The 19,170-nt window shown below is 40.2% G+C and overlaps 1 protein-coding gene across 1 annotated transcript; it reads left to right on the forward strand.

The window, feature by feature from the left end:
* Nucleotides 1-371: 371 nt before the first annotated feature.
* LOC141961808 (embryonic protein UVS.2-like) lies at nt 372-13,792 on the forward strand. The gene is made up of 11 exons (XM_074909146.1): nt 372-475; nt 640-664; nt 1,552-1,689; nt 3,061-3,178; nt 3,727-3,905; nt 7,679-7,760; nt 8,677-8,804; nt 10,601-10,716; nt 11,156-11,381; nt 12,496-12,614; nt 13,184-13,792. The coding sequence occupies exons 1-11, from the start codon at nt 407-409 to the stop codon at nt 13,412-13,414; spliced, it is 1,431 nt and encodes a 476-aa protein (XP_074765247.1). The 5' UTR covers nt 372-406; the 3' UTR covers nt 13,415-13,792.
* Nucleotides 13,793-19,170: the final 5,378 nt, after the last annotated feature.

A 19,170-nucleotide genomic window follows, 5' to 3' on the forward strand; every position in this document is an offset into this window, starting at 1 on the left:
AGGAGTTTCTAGGACAGGTAGTCGGTGTGGATGGATCAAAGAGTTCCTTGACACTGAGTTTTGCGCTAAGACTGGTACTGGATATCCTGTCCCTTGGTCAGCAGTGAGGGGACCTGCAGCAGCTCATGCGTTCTTCTTAGAATTAAAGATGAGTCACTTTAAAGTTACTGGATCTTCTTTCCTATTGCTCCACTTCCTCTGTTTTCTGAAGATAAATAAGAAATGAGAGCCTGGAAATTCTCTTGAGAGGTTGTTTGTTTTGTGGAAATACTTGTTGTTATCTAATTTTGTTACACTTGTTAACAGCAACAGCAGCAGCTTTCCCATAAAACTTGCCCCAAGTAAACTAACCACAGCTTTGAGAACTGAGCTGCAGAGCAGAGAAGATCATCTTGGAAACTTGAAGATGAAGTACTTTCTTCTGCCAACTCATTTAGCATTTCTCTATAGCTTTGCACTAAGTAAACCTGTCCAGGTGTGTCCCTGCTCTCAGATGTTGAGAATTTACACTGCTGATGCTGAGTTGCTCTGACTATCTTAATACTACTTACAAACTTTTACTTCTGTGATTCTACATGATAGAAGCTTTCTGCTGTGGAGATAAGCATGTATTAAAAGACGTGTTTTTTCTTTTTGCAGATAGCTACAAGAAACAATTACTTCGGTGAGTCTGATTGTAATTATTATATAAATAACTGTAGGTTTTGGTGGGGCTGCTTCTCTATATCTCATTCTTATTATTCTGTATATTTTTTTCTTTTAAAATATTTTCCAGCATCAGTGGAAAACAATTCACATAGTTCAGATGTGTTTTAAAGTCATATTCAGTGTGATTATTTATGCTGTCATGATATAGAAATTAAGAAGACTTACTGAGCAATTGCTACATGGAATGTTCTTTTCCATCAGTAGCCTCAGCAAATCAGAATACTTTTCGCTTTGATTTCTTTCCTTTGTGATATAAGGCACTTCTGTGTCTGCTGTACCCAAGACTATTGTACATTTTTGGCATAAATAACCAATAGGTCTTGTCTGTGAGGCATGTATTCTATGTATTTTGGAGTCACAACTGTCACAATGTCTTATGTCAAATTAACAGTTAACCTGGAAATTATCAGCTTGCATGCATTCAATATGTATGATAAAAATAGTAATTTATTTTGTATGATTCATCCCATTTTTGCAGAGGTCAGTTATGATTTTTCTTTAATTCCAGAAGCTCTAATGAAGAGAACAATGACTTACAATGCTTAGCCTTTCACTCTGAAGGCTCCCAAATCTTCTTAAGCTAAAATATATTTAGTCATTACTTTGATTACAGGTGCACTATGACATCTGTATTAATATTAATCTTTTCTATCCAGGAAGCAAGGCCGGCCTAACCAGTCTTGGCATATTGTGAATGCTACAGATTCACTCAGTCTGAATTTAGTAATCTTTTTTCAGATTACTGGGAAATGAACTTCAGTGAAAGAAATTTCCAAAGGTACAAAAGCTTGGTTAGTTCCCTTCTCAGTACCTTGCATATTCTTTATTTTCATCATCTGCCAGGTAGTGAAATAGCTGTGTATGAAGGAGACATCCTTTTGAGAAGAGGACGACGCAGTGCAATTAACTGTGAGAGTTGTTTATGGCCCAAGTCACAAGATGGACTAGTCAAGGTTCCAGTTAACATCTCTTCTGATTTCTGTGAGTGTATGCAAATGGATGATGTAAAGTTAGCATTGATCTTCCGGTTCCTACACTCTGTTGTTTTATGTTTCTGTGGCATGCACCAAAAGCAGTCTTTGTCCAATGAGAATTTATTAACATGTCTCTTTTGCTAATCTGTTAGTCCCATGGTAGATTCGCCAAGACTCCTAACATTTCAGTTACAGACACTGAAATATGTATTTACTTGGGCATTAGTAGTTGTATAAATACCAGCTAATTTAGCAAGTATAGAAGAAGAAATATGATTTGTTCACATTATTAATGTATTTTTTGTCAAAATTGCCACCACGATCACTTCTTTGAACACTATAATTTTCTTTCAAATCTCACATAGAAATATTCCGGCAGTAGAAATCCTATAGAGGTTAAAAAGGAGGAATTCTGGAGGTGTTTTTTCCCTTATTATTTCCCCCTAGTCAGTCAATAGCTCTGTCCCATGCAAAAGGCTGCAGGACCAATGCCTTAATCTCAAAAATTTTGCTCCAGAAGGCTTCATAAAGGCTGTGCAGGTGTTCCATCTCCCCCCCAGGCTGAGGCTTCTCTGGTCTGAGGCTTCCATAGAGACACTTCTTAAAAGGTCTTACCTTGAGAGAACAGCATGGAAGTGAAATACAGGCTGTGCCTGATTCCCATTCCTGGGGAAAGGGAACCTGTGTTATCATTTGAGCTGAGGAAAGCCCAGTCTTTGTGTTACCTAGGCTGCCCATGTGCTTCCTGAACTGCAGCATATACTGTTGTGGTTGGGTGAGGGTTATTCCATCTACCTCCCTCTCTGCAAACTTTAAAGATGAGGAAATCGAGATGCAAATCAGTTGTAGATGATTCATAACTGAGGAAGCCAAATTAGGCCAAAATGTTCAAAAGTAGATAAACACTGATCTTTATTTGGTACCTGAAGAGAAACACTGTGATCTTCAGAGCCTCTGAACGCTGGCTGTCTCAAGTGACTCCAAGGGGTGTGTAGCAGACATTTGTTATCTCTGATAAACAAAATAGGTTTTTGGTGTTTAGCTACACTCAGATGGCTCATTTGGGATACTTTAATCCAATTATTTGTATCTGAAACTGTTTCATTCTTCCATTTTAACGAAAGAAACAATGCCAGTCTTTTGCTTTCGGTCAGCTGTCTCCTGTAGAATATGCATAAGGGGCAGCTATAATTCCTACATCTCCCCTTAAAAATCCAATCAAATTGAAGATCTCTGAAGGCTTTGTGCCCCTTTTTTATTATACTTGTGTGATGAAAAGCTAACGAGTGCTGTGAAGTTTTAAAGGAATGCACCACATCAATGCACCTTGGTTTTGATTAACCAAGGAAGATTTCTCCTGGCCCCTTTCTCTTTCTAGCAGAGACAGAGAGGTCTTGGATTGCTGATGCTCTGCAAGAGATCTCCACACTGACCTGTGTGCAGTTTGTAAATCGTACTACAGAAACAGACTACGTGTACGTTGAACGTGGGCAGAGGTAAGCTCCCTGTCTCCTTAGAGTGGAAGCACTCAAAAGGTCTTACAGCTTCTTTTCTGTTTTGATCTGGATTTAAGTAATTGCCCTTTTTTATCCTAGGAGTCAAGATTCAGATAGGAAGTGCAATTTTTCATTTTTCTTTAGATATACTGGTAGTTACATCAGTTAATAGGCTGCAAAGAGAAATGTATGTGTGAACTTAAAGATAAAAGGGTATAATTCAAAATTATGTATTTTCCTTAATTGTTGTAAAAATTTAAAGAAGTATAATTGTTTCCAGGTTCTTTGCTTAACTACTTAAACTGCTTCATCTTAGTTTGATGTAGCCATTTTACTGTATAAAAATTTGCTATACTCATCACAAAGGTTTTATTTCTCTCCCTGTTGAGTTTGGCAGCTTTTGGAAGCCTAGATATCTCATGCCAGTGACTATCTGCATCTCCCCTTCTGTGGCTACACATCTGGAGGCCTTGGTGGCATAATCAGTACATCTATTTCTTTGTATTTGCTGAATGTGATCATTTCGGTTATTGATTGCCTATTCTTAGCTGCTGGTCTTACTTTGGAAAAATTGGAGGACGTCAAGCAGTAGGCCTGGTGAAAAATGGCTGCATGGATAAAGGAGCAATTCAGCATGAAATGAACCATGCATTGGGTTTCATCCATGAACAGGCACGGAGTGATCGGGACAGGTTTGTCAAGATAATGTGGGAACACATTGTGGCAGGTATGTTCACTAAATCTTAAGAGAAAACATATACTCAGATAAAGGAGAATGTTTCTTCTGTGAACAGCCATGCAAATAAGAATCCTGATTAATGCTGGCTGAATTGCAGCAGCACCACATTCAATGGGATGGCATTTCTCATTCGGTGTTTGTACTAGGGGAATTTCTGTGGCTACACCTACATTAGTGTGGTCCTCCAAGGCACATGCAGTCTAAAAGTAGCTCTACCTTCTTATTTTGATTGCCATCTTCAACTCATACTCACCTTATATCCAAAATACCAACATCATCAGGAATGCAAAATGTTGTTGAAAAGACTTGGCCAGGAAGCAAGACTGTGGGACTTTTAGCTGAGGTGGGGTGAAATATGATATTCAGGGATCGTGGTAGGGAATCACACAGCAACTACCTCTTTTCCTTTTCTATGGAAAGCCATGGAAACAGGGAAGGCAGCAGGTAGGCCTCTTGGCACTGGCAGTGAGTGCAATGCACACAGCCTGAAATGTAGATGAACAAGAGACTCCATGCAGAGAGAATGGAAGCACAAGCAACCACTAGCATGTGCAAAATCCTGGGACCTGGCATGTTGTGAGAGGAAGGACTGCAATTATTTTCTCCTTGAGGGAAGACTAATATACACTGCCATGAAAAGAAGGAGCAACGGGGAGCAATCAGGACTGGTAATTATATAGAGGGAAAACAGGTGAATGTTATCTAGGGAAAGGAATGCAGAAGGAATAGCTTGTGCACGTGCCCTTGATCTGCGTGCTGGGAACACGGGAACCTATACAGAACTCCGGGCTCTGGGGAGGGGAGGGGAGTGAGAGGGAACCTCCTTTTTCCCAGGGAAAGGAAGAAAGTCATACATAGAAGGAAAGCAGGGGAAGAAATGATGCAAGGAATCACTTGTTTGACAGCTATGAGAGAGCTGGACAACACACAACAATTGTAGAAAGATAATAGTGTACTTAGTTCATTATAGAAAATAATAATAAATGAGGCTGGACAACTGAATACCAAATTCTAATAAGTCTCTCCAACAAATAAGATATTCAATTCTTCAATGTCATGCACAGCTGAAAATACATCTTTTTCTCCAGATGGAGCTTGATTGTTTTTATTGCAAATTCCTAACACACTGTTCTCCAAACTTTTTTCGGCTATTCCCTTGATATCTTAAGTAAATTCCATTTGTGCTGTTCTTTATTGAGGCTTCAGCTCTAGCGTTACGGTGTAATTTTGCTACGATTTGTTTGCCATTGTACAACAAGGGTGTACCATGTTTGAAATGCTAGCAAAGCATGTGCTAGGGGAGAGGAGTTGCGAACATGAAGTTACACCAAAGATACTAGAGACACATAAAATCTTACACTAGTTTTGCAGGGGGAAGTCCACGGGTTCAGATATCATCATTCCTAAAGGATATGGATTTAACCAAGCTCTGATTCAGGCACAGCATCATGAAAGGATAAAAGAAGGAGAAGAGCTGAAGACTATGCAAAAGGAGATGGTGTTGGTTAATATTCAGTGTTTTAACAGTATTCACCAGGAGTGGCAGCTGAGAAGATTGACATGACAAGGGAGTTAGATTGCAGTGTGTGTGCAGCACAAGCACTTTAGGGAAAAAATGCAAAGATATATAGGGAGAAGGAAATGAAGAAACACAGCTATGTTCGTGAGGACTTGTTAGCATAGATCTCCTGTAAAAACATGCTGCTGTTTACAGTGCTGATGGCAGAGCTCCCACTGACCTCAGTGGTGCAGAACTAGACCTCAAGACCTTTTGCAGCTTCCTGGCTCTCCCACACATGATGTTTTTCTTTTGCCAGGACTGCAGTACTGTGGATGTTTGCTGGGTTTTGTTTTTACCCAGCAATTCACCTTGGAAGCCATCCTATTTCTTTGTTTCAACAAAATGCTGCCTGATCGGTTGCTGTCCACTTAGCTACTTGAAATTCGGCTTGTTTTTCCCAAACTTTTTGGGGAAAAAACTTTCCGAGTCCTCAGCCAAAGCCAAAAACTATTCAGAGTCTTCAGCCAAAGCTTCCCTTTTCAGCTTTTCTGAGTCATTACACTTAAATTTTGGCAGCGGTAGTCTTTTTAGAGTGGAAAAGATGGGTAAAGTCCCCACACATGCGCAGGTCTAGACAGCCAAATCTTTCTGGCATGTGATGAGGCAGATACTATTATAGTTTGCTGGCAGTGCCTCTGTCCAGCCAGGCTGCTGTTACTTTTTTTAGCAAACCAATTCAACAAAGCACTCATGTGCCAAACAGTAGCCATATGCTTAAATGTTTCACAGCATTTGAACTGTGTTCTCTGTTCATCACCTCAAAAGAAGTTGTGCACTTGCTGATAATTCTTTCTCAAGTCAGTATAGCAGATAAGAGGAACTGAGATAAAAACCTAAGAGTCAGGAAAGCCAATGCTGTTGAGAACCAGTTTGAGCCTTAACTGAGTTTTTGAACTATGAGAAGCTCCGAAGTCATGCTTTTCCCCAAACTTTCTATAATTCAGGATTCTGAAGCTTCTCTTTGCATTTCCTAGCCCTCATTGGGGCCAGTGCTGAAGGACATTACTGGAAGAGACTGGCTCTGATTGCAAGCCTGCCAGCAAAGTTGTGTGGACTCCAGAGATTTTTCTGACAAGTGTCCAACCCTGAGCTCTTGTCCAGATGGTTTGTGGTATACAAACCACTAGTTACAATCATGAAGGTACAGATGTTGAACTGGAAAGAAGTGCTCAGTGGTTAGGGCATTAGCTTTGAGGCCAGGCTGACTGTATTCAGCTCCCTGCTCTGACATTGCCTGCTTGCCTGTCTTACCATGGACAAGAGACCCAGGGTGCAATTTGAAATCATGCTCTCCAGTCAATGGAGAGAAATAGTTGCCTTCAGATGAAACTCCCTCCAACTGTGTCTCTTTCTCTCCCTCTCCTCTGACTATCCTGGTAGCTTTGATGAATAACTTCAGTGCCTAACTTCAAGAAATAAAGCTAGGTGACATGAATTCCAGTCTGTGTCTCTGGGCCCCAGTCCTGTATCAGCGTAATGCTTCCTTACCTCATATGGGCTTTTTAAGGCTAAACAGATGAAAAGTGATGAGATGCTCAGCAGCTGTGATGAGTGGTGCTGTATCAGCAGCTGTACTCAGAATGTTTCTAGCTGATCTTACAGATTCCTCTTGCATCATGTGAGTCATATCACTTCAGTGCTGATGGGTTTGACCAGAGACAAAACCAGAATACAGCTGATGACATGTCCTTTGGGGCAAGTAACAGGCAAAATGTATCCCCTTCTTTTCTGGTCTTATAACCCTATGGTGGAAGGACTCAGCAAGACAGGTTGGTGGTCACTCACCCATACCTATGAATTTTTGATCTAGATGGTCAGCCAGATTTCCCTCTCAAGGTATGGATGCAGCTCTGGGGATGTAGGTTGGATGCTTATAATCTTCAAGATAATGCACTGAAATATACTTGGAGACACCCTAATGAAGATGGGCAGATGAACACCTTTACTTAAAAGTGGAATGGATTCATTGATTATATCAAAACTTTGACTTATTTGACTCAGTTTATATTCTGAAACCTACTAGACTGAGTGAAAATGGGTTCCCATGGACTTCAAAAGGCTCAGGTGGTTTTGATAGATTGAAGATATCATGATAACAAGGAATCATAACATAAATTACTCTTAGGATTATGACAGCAGGCAGTGTCTATTAAAGCAGCAATAATTGTTCTGACTGAAATGTTGCTTTCCTACCTTACAGGGGAACAAGGGAACTTTGGAAAAATGAATTCCAAAAATCTGGGCCTTCCCTATGACTACTCTTCAGTAATGCACTATGGCGCGTAAGTTGTTTTCTGAGATGTCTTTTCAAAGGAGCAAACAGCTTTCAGATCTACTCAGACCTAGGAAGAAGGAATTGCTCTGTGCAGGGCATGACTTTTGCTGTCCACTTAAAAGTGAGTGAATGGACAGAATTAAGGGTGAGCATACTTCCTTCGTCCGCAGGATTCCTGAAAAACAGAGTTAATATAAATAGAAGAAAAAATTAGGACTTTTTCTTTCACTGTACTCCTGTCTCTTGCTAGAGGCCTTCGACATGGCTATGGTCCAAAGTCTAACTCTACTGGGTCACTGATCTAAACCAGTTCTGAAGTCTAAATGATTTCATTAACGTAGTAACAGCTGATCATAGACAACAATATTTAGGTACAGAGAGAAAAAAAAAAAGAATTATTTTATATCATTAAGATGTTGTCCTGCCTCATATTCACCTGGGCATATGAGGCAGGAACACTAAGGCTGCACTTCAGTCCATAATGTACAAGGTATCATGTACCTTCTCCTTTATTTCTACTAGCAAGTAATAACTTCTGAACAAAACTGTGAAATAAAACTTGTCTAGTAGGAGGCAGGAAATTGCAGATAGTAAATAAACAATTACTAACTGAGACAGAACGACTCCTGCTCCTCTGCCTCCGGAACCATGAAGGTGGGAGTTCAGTTAATTTGCCAGGTCATTGGCGAAAGCCCTCCTCACTCAGGACAGTGCAGCTTTTTCTTGTTTCTTGCTTTTAGCTGCTGCACACAAAATGGCTGACATGATGGTCCTCTTCAGGGAAGACTAACTGGTGTCTAAGAAGCTTCTTGCCCTTTTCCACTGAAATTCTTTGCATGTGGTACATGAATAAGATTATGCATTTAGATAACTTCACTGTTTAAGAGAAGCAATCTAGAAATGTGATTCCCTTATTTCTACAGGTATGATTTCTCCAGCGCTCCAGGGAAAGCAACTATTGTACCAGTTCCTGACCCCTCTATACCCATTGGGCAGAGAGAAGGTCTGAGTAACTTGGATGTAGCTAAAATCAACAAGCTCTACAAGTGCAGTAAGTGCTGTAGATAGAAGGCATGTGAATCCTTATACAGCTGATGTCTGTAGGCACTGTCAGACATCCCCCAAAGGAACTAAGCCCACAGTCCTTTCAATACATCTCTCCCTCGCCCTATGAAAGGGCTGGTATGTGTGTAGAAACAGAACTGTCCTTGTGCCAAGCTGCTGCCTTAAAAAGGACAATTTACTTTCACTAATTCACTGTCATTCTGAGTTATCCTTACATAGTCCCTGCTGTTTGACATAAGCAATATCCATCAGAGAAATCATGGTTGCTATCTCTGTCAACTTCACATTTCAGGAAATCTCTGAAGGTTGCAAAGCATGTAAGCTATCCTCAGCCATGATTATAGCTTAGTCATGTGCATCAGCAGTGCCAGCAAGTGTGTGATTTCTTTCAGTTAGGAATTTACTACAGGTCTGTAAGTATGGGTGCCACTTAGGCTGATCAGAATATCTCTTTGAGGAGAATTCCTCAGGCCTTTTGTATAGTTATCTACTTCCTTGCCTGGTCCATTTCTTAACTCATCCCTGTGGCAAATTAAGGTCTAGAAATACCTAGCATTCCTCTGTAGCAGGAACTCTTCAGATGAACGCACAAAACACAGGCAAAACACCAGATGTGCTCCTGCAATGCACAGGTTTTGCCTCAACTCCCAGTACATAGGCTAATTGATTTATACAGTATTTGACTTTGCTGAGATGTTATTCAATTAGTTTCCACAAAACCAGCAAGAAACGTTAACACGGCCTAAATATTAGTGCACCACATTCTGCTCTGAACTATGTTAGAACTTAGTTAAATAACCATCAGTTACTAGTGGGAATCAGCATTCCTTCAGCTGGCTAGTTAGGTACAGAAATCATTAACCAGAGTAGTTCCTCCCCAGTTCTTAACTTCAGATAAGACTACTTTACAATTTAAGTGTCTGTCATGGTCTCAAAGATAGTGATAACGTGTATTTAATGATATTTATTTTTGATTGTGGGGCTGGGAAGGAATCACACTTCAGTGACTTTATTATATAATTTCATAATTAGATCTGTATGTTTTGGGAAAAAAGAGCTAAATTTTTAAAAAATGAGAAAATTTTAATTTTTTTTTTTAAAAAGGGCTTAGAAAGAAAAGGACAAAAAGTCCAGTTGTCTCAATGAAAGTAGAGAGCAAGAGAAAAATGTAATAAATTCCTACGTTCGGGTGTTATGTATTCATATTTTGTAATTGGAGGAGTTACATATAATGCAATAAATTAAGACTACATGTGGAAAGAGGAAAGCAGATGAGATCAGCCTTTGTATACCAGTCACTAGGTCTGTAGCTTGACTTCAATGCTCTCTCTTATTGTTTTTCCCCCAGTGACTACCCCTTTTTGCTTTCTGACAGAATCTAGTTTTCCAGCTCGATTTTTGCATATACGTATGAATACTCACAGATTTGCTGATGGGAATTGATGTACTGATGCCATTGAAACTACTCCTGTGATTGAGGTTAAGGAAGTTCATGAAAGATCCAGGCCTTTTTTAAGGCCTTTTAAAATATGTGAGTGAAGCCCTACTGTCTTTAAAAAACATTAGTAGCTGAAGCAGTGAAGTACCTTAACTAGTGTTATTTCATTCACAGGTTTTGAATAACTTTTACACTAGGGACATCAACACAATTGTAAGCATTATAATTCCTTTCTCTTTTACAAGCCCGACTGATGTAAATGGTTGGAGAGACTTGTCAGGTGTTTCGGGAAGATTTTTGTGCAGTTTTCATTCTCTTCAACACTGTTTGGTTCTTCCCTTCAGATTGCTGTAGCTATGTGTTGCCTAAATCCAAAGGCTCGTTCTCCTCTGTCAATTACCCATCCCCATACCCGAACAATAGCAGCTGCCTGTGGTTGATCCGCATCCGTCAAAGTAAGGTAATTTTTATTAGGAGAAAAAAGTGTTTGAACCACGGTGTCAAGGCTACACAGCATTATTTCATTATTATGACTGCCCTCTGGGAGTCATTTTCATGGACTAAGACATTTATTTTGTTACACAGTGAATGAAAAGACAGTCTCAACAATTTTCATAAGACTTATTAAGACTATTGGATGCATTATTTAACTTGATTTTTATCCAGTTAACACTGGATGGTTTTTCAGAGACAAGCAATAGTCAAACATCAATCACTGGGCTCAATAACAGGGTATTTAGATGAAATTCTATAGTCTTTTTGTACAGAAAGTAAAATTTCAGTGATACATAGATAGTAAAATGAATATGAAGTCCTAGTTTACTTCATCATAATTAGATAGTTTGAATCTTTCCCTGTGTATAACACTAAATACAACAACTGTTTTCTTGTTTCTCAAGATTTTCCTACAGTTTGAGGCTTTTGATCTCCAACCCTCCTCAGGCTGTTCTTCTGACTATATCAAAATTTACAATGGAAACAGCAAGAATTCTCCTGTCTTGCTGGACAAATACTGTGGGAAGGGGCCACTGCCCTCCTTAGTGGCATCTGGATCAACAATGCTGGTAGAGTTTGCAAGTGATGAAAGCATTACAGCCACAGGATTCAGAGCCTCCTACAACAGGGGTATGAACACTCCTTTACAGAACTTGGAGAACAGCATTAATAGTGTTTGTATGGAAGAACTGAAAATTTTGAACTCCAGAGTGGGTTTTTTCTGTGTTCTTATTTACACTTCCATAGCAATTGCTAATGCAGAAGGCTTGGCAATGATGGGGCTGAAGGTTAGCGGGAAACAGAAAATGTGATGTTGCATGGGTCTCATGTTAGTAATCCCAAGAACCACGCACATTCTTCTGAGACCCTCTGCTAGGCTTTTTCACATCTTTAGAACTATTTCTTTAAATAAAAACAATGCAATGACTGTAACTAATAGGAACAGTGCAGCCAAAGAGCACAACGACTGCAGAACTCAACAAGAAATCTCAAACAATGAGATGTAAAGCCAGTATCTGGGCAATATGTTATTCAAGGTTTTGTGGCTTTTTATGCAATGGGAGAGGTACTAAACTTGGGTAATTTACACTTTCTGAATTCAAGGTTTTTATTATGTTACATGAAACACAGTGCTTACTGTAGTCACTTGAGAGCTGTCTGTTTTACAAACATACAAATGCATTATGGACTGCTGGATAAAATTCTGTTGTGCTGCAATATGCTTTCAGTTAGAAGGCATTAGGCACTAGTAGCCCAAATAACTTGTTATTGTCTTATTTCAATTCAAAATGCAAACTTTTATAAAGCAGAAATTGAAGAAGTCTTAGAAACATGTCCTTTTTACTCTTTGCATTAGTTTATGGAGTAATTTCTAGATAGCATTAGAACTATCTTGATAATGGAATCTTGAATATTTAAGCTAATTCTTTTCTGAAAGTGCAGTGTTAGTACCATTAGAATGCTAATATGATAACACTCAATTTAAAGACAGGTACAGCTCTAAATGCAGCTGTTTCCTGTCCTCCAAAGGTTATTTAGCAGCCATGTTTTTAGTTCCTTCAGTACAGCTGCTGATACAAATACTAAGCAAAGAAATAAAATATTTCAGCAGTAGACTTTCATGGTAGCACTTTTTTATTCCTGGCTTGAATGCAGAATACAATAGAGTATAGGCAAGCTCACTTCTACTACCAGAATACTCTTGTTAATATGCCTTTCTCTGTTTTTCATCTTTACTCCTCAGTGAATTGTGGAGACACTTTCACAAACTCAGATGGAGTCATCACCTCTCCAAACTACCCCAATAAATATCCCAATAACCGAGCATGCTTCTGGGTCATCAGTTCTCCAGTAGGATACAAGGTGAGGCTCAGATGAATTCATTTGTGGGTTTCATCAGTGTTCTCTAATGGAATCTCTTTTTGCCTTGGAGAATAATAGCTGTAATATCACTCTTTGAGCAGGCATTCTCAGAGTAAAAATCTGAACATAAAAATCCAGTTTAAGAATTTATGCTGGATCTTGGTATCTGAGGTGTTCAGCAAGGGAAAACCTTTACACGTGTGTGTGAACTCATATGAATTTAGTTTGTACCAGTAGGTGGTGTTCAGAATAATCCCTAGGTAAGAGTTCCCACTAGAAAATGGAAACATTGCACAGGTGCTGTTTTTATATTTCTCTAGAGAAAAGAATTTAAAACGCACAAGATCAATCTTGTCCCTTGCTTCTCCCTCCAATCCAAATGATGATGAATAAGCAAATAATTTGCTACTAATTTGCATTACAATATGGGATCAGGATGTGGTGCAATCACAGAATAAATAACGATGCCTGCACATAAGGAATTTAAACTATTTGGGCTTGTTAGATACAAGGGGTAAGAGAAAAGGATATAACCTGGAAGCAAAGTCCTTTGATTGTATTTTCTCCAGATATCTCTCAAAATGTTATTCTTTGAGCTGGAAAATAGTGACAGATGCAGCTATGACTACTTGCTCATACATGATGGAAGCCGACCTACATCACCTGCAGTTGGCCCTTATTGTGGGACAGAGAAGGTTGCAGACTTTACTTCCACTGGGAACTTTGTGCTGGTTGAATTTCATAGTGATATATTTTGGGAGTTGCCCGGATTTGTGATGAGTTACACATTCAGTAGGTAGTACTATACAGATGGGAGAGGGAAAACATAGAATGAAAGTAAGAGACCAGCTAGCTACAGGTAAAAGTCAAGATGTCACCAATTCCAGCAAAAAATATAGCTCCCTGATACCTTTAACACGCGTGAAGCTTGATCTCTTAGTCTTACGTCTGCAGTGGTGTAATTTGCATGGTGAATTATGGTCAAAAATGTTCTTACCCATGGGATACTTCTGTCTGAGACTGTAAGCTTTTTGTTATACCCATTGCTGGTGTTGCATGGCCAAATACAATAGCAGAACTGAAACTAAGCAGATTTTCATGGACTTCTAGTGTTAGCAACTTCCCACAAAAATTTCAGAATATGGCTATGTAGCAACTTTAACTTGTATACTGACAAATGTTACCACCCAACCCTAACACGCATTCCAGTATGCATACAGAAGAACCTTCAGACACGTTTATTTATGCTTTGAAGCCAAGTTCACTTACACAGTTTGTATAGGCACCTTAGCTTAGCCTGGAAATCACCACTTTACACTTTACACTAGATGTTTGTACTGCATCTCAACTCAAAGAATTGCACTGCTGTCTGTGAGACGAACAGATTTAACTACAGAAACAGTTAAGAGTGGCAGGAACAAACAGTAAAGGAGGGGGAACAAAGTGAAGCACCTATTGTCACTTTGCTGTGGCCTGAGTCAAGTATTGAAATTGTCTATGGGGTATTACCAAAATATTTCTTTAAAAAGAGGCCTGAAAACCTAATGCAAAGCCCACTGAACGTAAATGCAGCCAATCACTTTGCAGAACCTTGTCTGTAGAAAGAAATCTTCCACCTCTGAGGAGACCTGTGAAGAGGAGAGAAATCACCACTGTAGACAGCTAACTCTTTGATGTATTCAGAACTAAATGCAAATGTCAAACTGGAAGATGCCAAAATGTAACAAATAATAAAAGTTCTTGCTGCAGTTATACTTTTGTGAAGAAGAGCATGTAGAAAATGCCAGTTTGTTTTCCTAGACCTAGGAAGGCAGCCAAGAAAATTTTGAATTTTACTGACTTTTGGTTTTGTGGGTTGTTTTAGGATCTGTAATGTCTTCCTTTCTAGGCACTGGTTAGTTTTCACCATATGAAGAATGATAATTGATAAGTTGTGGACATCAGGGTCCAGGGCTTGATTGCTTCATGGTGGGAAAGTGTGTGCACAACAGGCAACAAATAGTTGTAGTTCTTACAAGCTCCTGTCTTCTGGCTATAAAAAGTATTCCTTCATTTAATTTAGCTCACTATTTAGATTGGCACTTCTTTGAAGGATGTAAAAATTTCAGCAGCATTTAAACTCTTATTTCTGATTTTAACTTTAACTTCAGTCTGTACAAAAGCTAATTCTTTTCTCTGAGTCTGAGGACTTTCACGGAGGTGCAAAAGTAATAACCCCGTGACAACTGTTATTGTGTACAAAGCTGAATGGGTCCCTATTTTAAATATACAGTGCTGAACAGCTTTGTAACTTGAGTATTACTTTAGATTCCCTTCCTGTGGCCTGATGTGGGGTTCTCCATAGGTCCAGTGTTTCAGATGTTTACCCAGATTTGGTAAAGGAGCACGAACAACATGTTGAAACAGCAGTGAACCACATATAGGAATACTGGTCTTGCAACTTGTCCCTAGAAATATGGTTTTAAGTAGGAGTCTGAGATGTAGCAATGTGACTTGATCAGTGTGCTTTATTTGTAAGCAAGCCCTTCAATAGTAATGATGTAGAAACGCATTCCTGAATTTACAGACAGGTTGAAATATAGTGTGATGAATAAGTTCTCCCTTTTGTAAGAAAGGCTTTTCAGTCTGAGATCTAAAGGTCCTGCTTTTCGTAAGTTCTGTTAGGGGTCCTTGTTAACTGCTTTCCTTAAGGGGATATGAACATTAGCTGGAGTTTCCACACATGCTCCAAACCACCTCTTGACCCTCCGTGGATATCAAACCCTTCAGCTTTCCTCTAATTATTGCTAAAATCTCTGATTTCCTGCCAGCAGTCTCCACTTTAGTTATACATTACTCATCTATAAATCTGTGGCCCACCAAACAGGAAAATGCAAGATACAAAACATCCTGATGAATGGCATCCTTCTTATAATGACTGCTGCTCATTTTCACCCAGTTAGTTGGGAATCTTAAATGAGAGGCTGTAGAATTCACAAACCCTGATAAGAGGTTAGGTGTACCCAGCTGTACAGTGTAAGGGGACTTGCATCTAACGGACAATAACCCTCCCAAAACAGGCATTGCCAATATATAAAAAATATTTATAAGCTTGCTATTAACATTCATATTCTGAGATATATGAATTAAGAGTGAGCAGCCAGTAGACACAATGAACAGTATAGCCAAAAGTTTAGGATTCAAATACCACCATCGGAGGATTTTGAGAGGTTCTAATGAAAGTTCAGCATTCACTTAACACACCTTTGAAATCCAACATGTAACAATTTAACCTTAAAAACCAGAGCTGTCTAGAAGTGATGAATATATATGTGTATTCCCATATATGTGCATACCTCATGACACAAACAGGTATTACCTTAATTGCATACAAAATCAGATCTGTGCTAAGAGGCACCCACTTCCACAAGCCTGGGCATATGAAAGAGACAAGAGTGTGACATTGTATTCCCATCTTACTTGCTTTGGGACTGTCCAGGTTCTCATCTGGAAAGCAAATCAGGGCCTTCAAATGGTATCCTTCTGTAATCTGTAAGAACCAGAACAGAGATCTGTAAATTACTGCTGTATGAGAAAAGCAGCCTGGAATAAAGCACTACAGAAACACACAAAAAATGTACTACTCATAAGTCTTTTTTAAATTTAAAACACATTTCCCTTACATAAGTAAATAACTGTGGTTGAGATGACGCTTGTTTGCGTGACTAGAACCTGAATCATAGAATGATAGAATAATTTCGGTTGGAAGGAACCTTTAAAAGTCATCTAGTCCAACCTCTCCCTGCACTGAGCAGGGACATCTTCAACTAGATCAGGTTGCTCAAAGCCCCCTCCAACCTCACCTTGAACGTTTCCAGGGATGGGGCATCTACCCCCATCTCTGGGCAACCTGTATCAGTGTTTCACTACCCTCATTGTAAAAAACGTCTTCCTTGTATCTAGTCTAAGTCTACCCTCTTTTAGTTTAAAAACATTACCCCTTGTCCTATTGCAACAGGCTCTGCTAAAATATTTGTCCCCATTTTTCTTATAAACCCCCTTTACGTACTGAAAGGCTGAAGTAAGGTCTTCCCAGAGCCTTTTCCTTGTCCACTGTAACCAGTTTGCTAGCTGTGTTGATCATGGGGGAGTATGCTTTCTTTGATGTTTCTTTTCTGGCTGATATACCTGTAGAGGCCCTTGTTACTATTCTTTGCATCCCTTGTCAAGTTCAGCTCTACCTGTGCCTTGACCTCCCTGACCCCATCCCTGCATAAGCGGGCAGTGTCCCTGTACTCTTCCCAGGATACCTGTCCCTGCTTCCACTGCCCGTGCATTTCCTTCTTGCCCTCTAGTTTGACCAGCAGGTCTCGACTCAGCCATGCCCGTCTCTTGCCTTCCTTTCCTGATTTCTTACACCTGGGGATCAAGAGCTCTTGCAGTCCATGGAAAGCGTCCTTAAGGATCTGCCAGCTCTGTTCTGCTTCCTTGTCCCTGAAGGCAGTTTCCCAGGCGGTCCTACTGACTAACTCCTTGCACAGCTGAAAGTTTGCTTTCCTAAAATTCAGGGTCTTGACTTTACTCTTTGCCTGACCCATATCCCTCAGGACTGCAAACAATGCCTGAGAGAAAATATGGGCAGCTTTTGGCATGCTGATAGTACAGTTGGTTCCTCATCTAGAAGAAAATGAGCCTACTGAAACAGCAAGAGAGTACTGAAACTCAGTTTTCAATTTCACTATGGTGATGATCTGCCCTTTTTATTACACTGAACTGCAAGGAGAAATATCACAGCCTGGGAAACTTAGTAGGCAGTCAGCCACATTTTGAATTAATTTGAACTTTTTCAGACTAAAAGTTTTACTTCTACATGAATTCCATTATAGTAATCAAGCCCCAAGATTATCACGGCCAAGTCTAATACACTGGGGCAATGTTTCACAGCAAGTTAGAAAAGAACACAGCATTTTCAGCTATAACTATGTAGGACAGAGTACAACTTACTGTGCAACAACTGAGTTTGGCAAGGAGAAGACACATGAACCAAAGACCATTTAATCTCTCCTACACTTCAAACAGAAACTGAAAACCTTAGGAGCTAAGTCGTCACACAGGATTTTAATAATCGGAGTTCCCTTTATCATGGGAAACATCAGCAGGCAAGAGAAGAAATAAAGAAACGCTGCTGCTAGTCAGCTGCCAAATAGCTTTCTTGAGCAGGAGCCGGGAGAACTGTGGGGGCCGGTCCCCCTCTGGTGGACACCAGCAGGGGAACGTCACCGTCCCTTGTTCCTCTTCTCCAGACACGGCAGGGTGAGGTTTTCTGCACTCATCGCGACTCTCAGTTCCATCCCGCAAATTCAGCCGAGGTGTTTCTAAACAGGTAAATTAAATTTCTTCAACTGTCTTGCTCCCTCCTATGTGCCTCTGTTGATGGTGTTCTCTGAATAGGAAGGTTCTTTGAGTCGCTGCTTCTAATTTGTATTAAAGAGCAACACTCCAAATTACACCTGTCAGTCAGTAGGTTGCACTGTAACATTCAGATCGAAACTTCCTCTTTTCCCATTGACAAGTTCAATAGCAAAGACATCAAAGGAAGTATTTTATTTGATTAAATTCTGTTTTGTATTTGTCTTGATTCCCTGCTTTATGCCTATAGTACCTGGAATTTCCAGGTGATGTCTGATACAATTGCTGGGCAGGTGCAAAGTTTAGCTTCCAAGTTTTATACAGTTGTCTTTCCAACGTTCTTTACCATTAAAAAACCCTGAAAGCACAAGAGGGGAAATTGCAATTTTTTGCCTTTGAGTTTAGCTTTGTTCAGACACTAATGAGTCATACTTTCTTGCATAAGCAGTTTTCTAATTTAATTGAGTAGGTCTTTACAGTGTGGACTTACCTATTAAACTAGTAAGAATGCAGAATATAAGTGCAAACCCAGGCAATTAACAAGGTAACTCATGGAAACCAAAGGTACACTCAGTAACTTTTTTTTTTGACAAACACTGTAGGCCATTCATTTCTCAAGGTTGCAAACAAAACACTGGCAGCAGAGGTGTCGGCTAGGGATAACTGGAGTTTTGCAATTCAACTGATTTCATGGTCTTCTGAACCAGGATGTCACCACAGGTTTAAGAAACAAACAAACAAACAAACCAAGAGTAACGTGAGTGCAACCCTGTCAGCATTAGAGAATGCACCTTTTGTCTTGTTAACATCTAATAACGGCTAATGGGCAAAAATGCATCAGCCTACTAACTATATCTGCTGCACTGGGAGTATGGTGAGGCGCCCACCCTGACCGTTCTCTTCCCATTTCAAAAGTGGCAGCGCCCTTCGTTACTGCGGAGAGAGCGAACATCCCGCAAAGAGAGCTAGGCCGCGGCAATGGCGCTGAGGCGGCCGCCCGCTCTGCGTGCCCCCCCGGAGAGGAGGCGGGCAGGGCAGAGGCTCTACCGAGCCCCCCCGCTCCTCCCCAACCCACAGCAGGGCGGGCAGAGCCGCCAAGTCCGCCGCCATCGCCCAGAGGCTGAGCGTCACCTCAGCCCCGCCGCCGCCATCACCGGGCGCCCGCCCC

The sequence above is a fragment of the Athene noctua genome, chromosome 6, assembly GCF_965140245.1.
Source record: "Athene noctua chromosome 6, bAthNoc1.hap1.1, whole genome shotgun sequence".
Lineage (NCBI taxonomy): Eukaryota > Metazoa > Chordata > Aves > Strigiformes > Strigidae > Athene > Athene noctua.

Excerpts from the sequence above, each read along its gene's own strand:
- LOC141961808 (XM_074909146.1), top strand. The coding sequence starts at position 407 with ATGAAGTACTTTCTTCTGCCAACTCATTTAGCATTTCTCTATAGCTTT. Across the intron at positions 7,761-8,676 it reads TCAGTAATGCACTATGGCGC|GTATGATTTCTCCAGCGCTC; the intron begins GTAAGTTGTTTT and ends TTATTTCTACAG. Across the intron at positions 11,382-12,495 it reads CAGAGCCTCCTACAACAGGG|TGAATTGTGGAGACACTTTC; the intron begins GTATGAACACTC and ends TTTACTCCTCAG.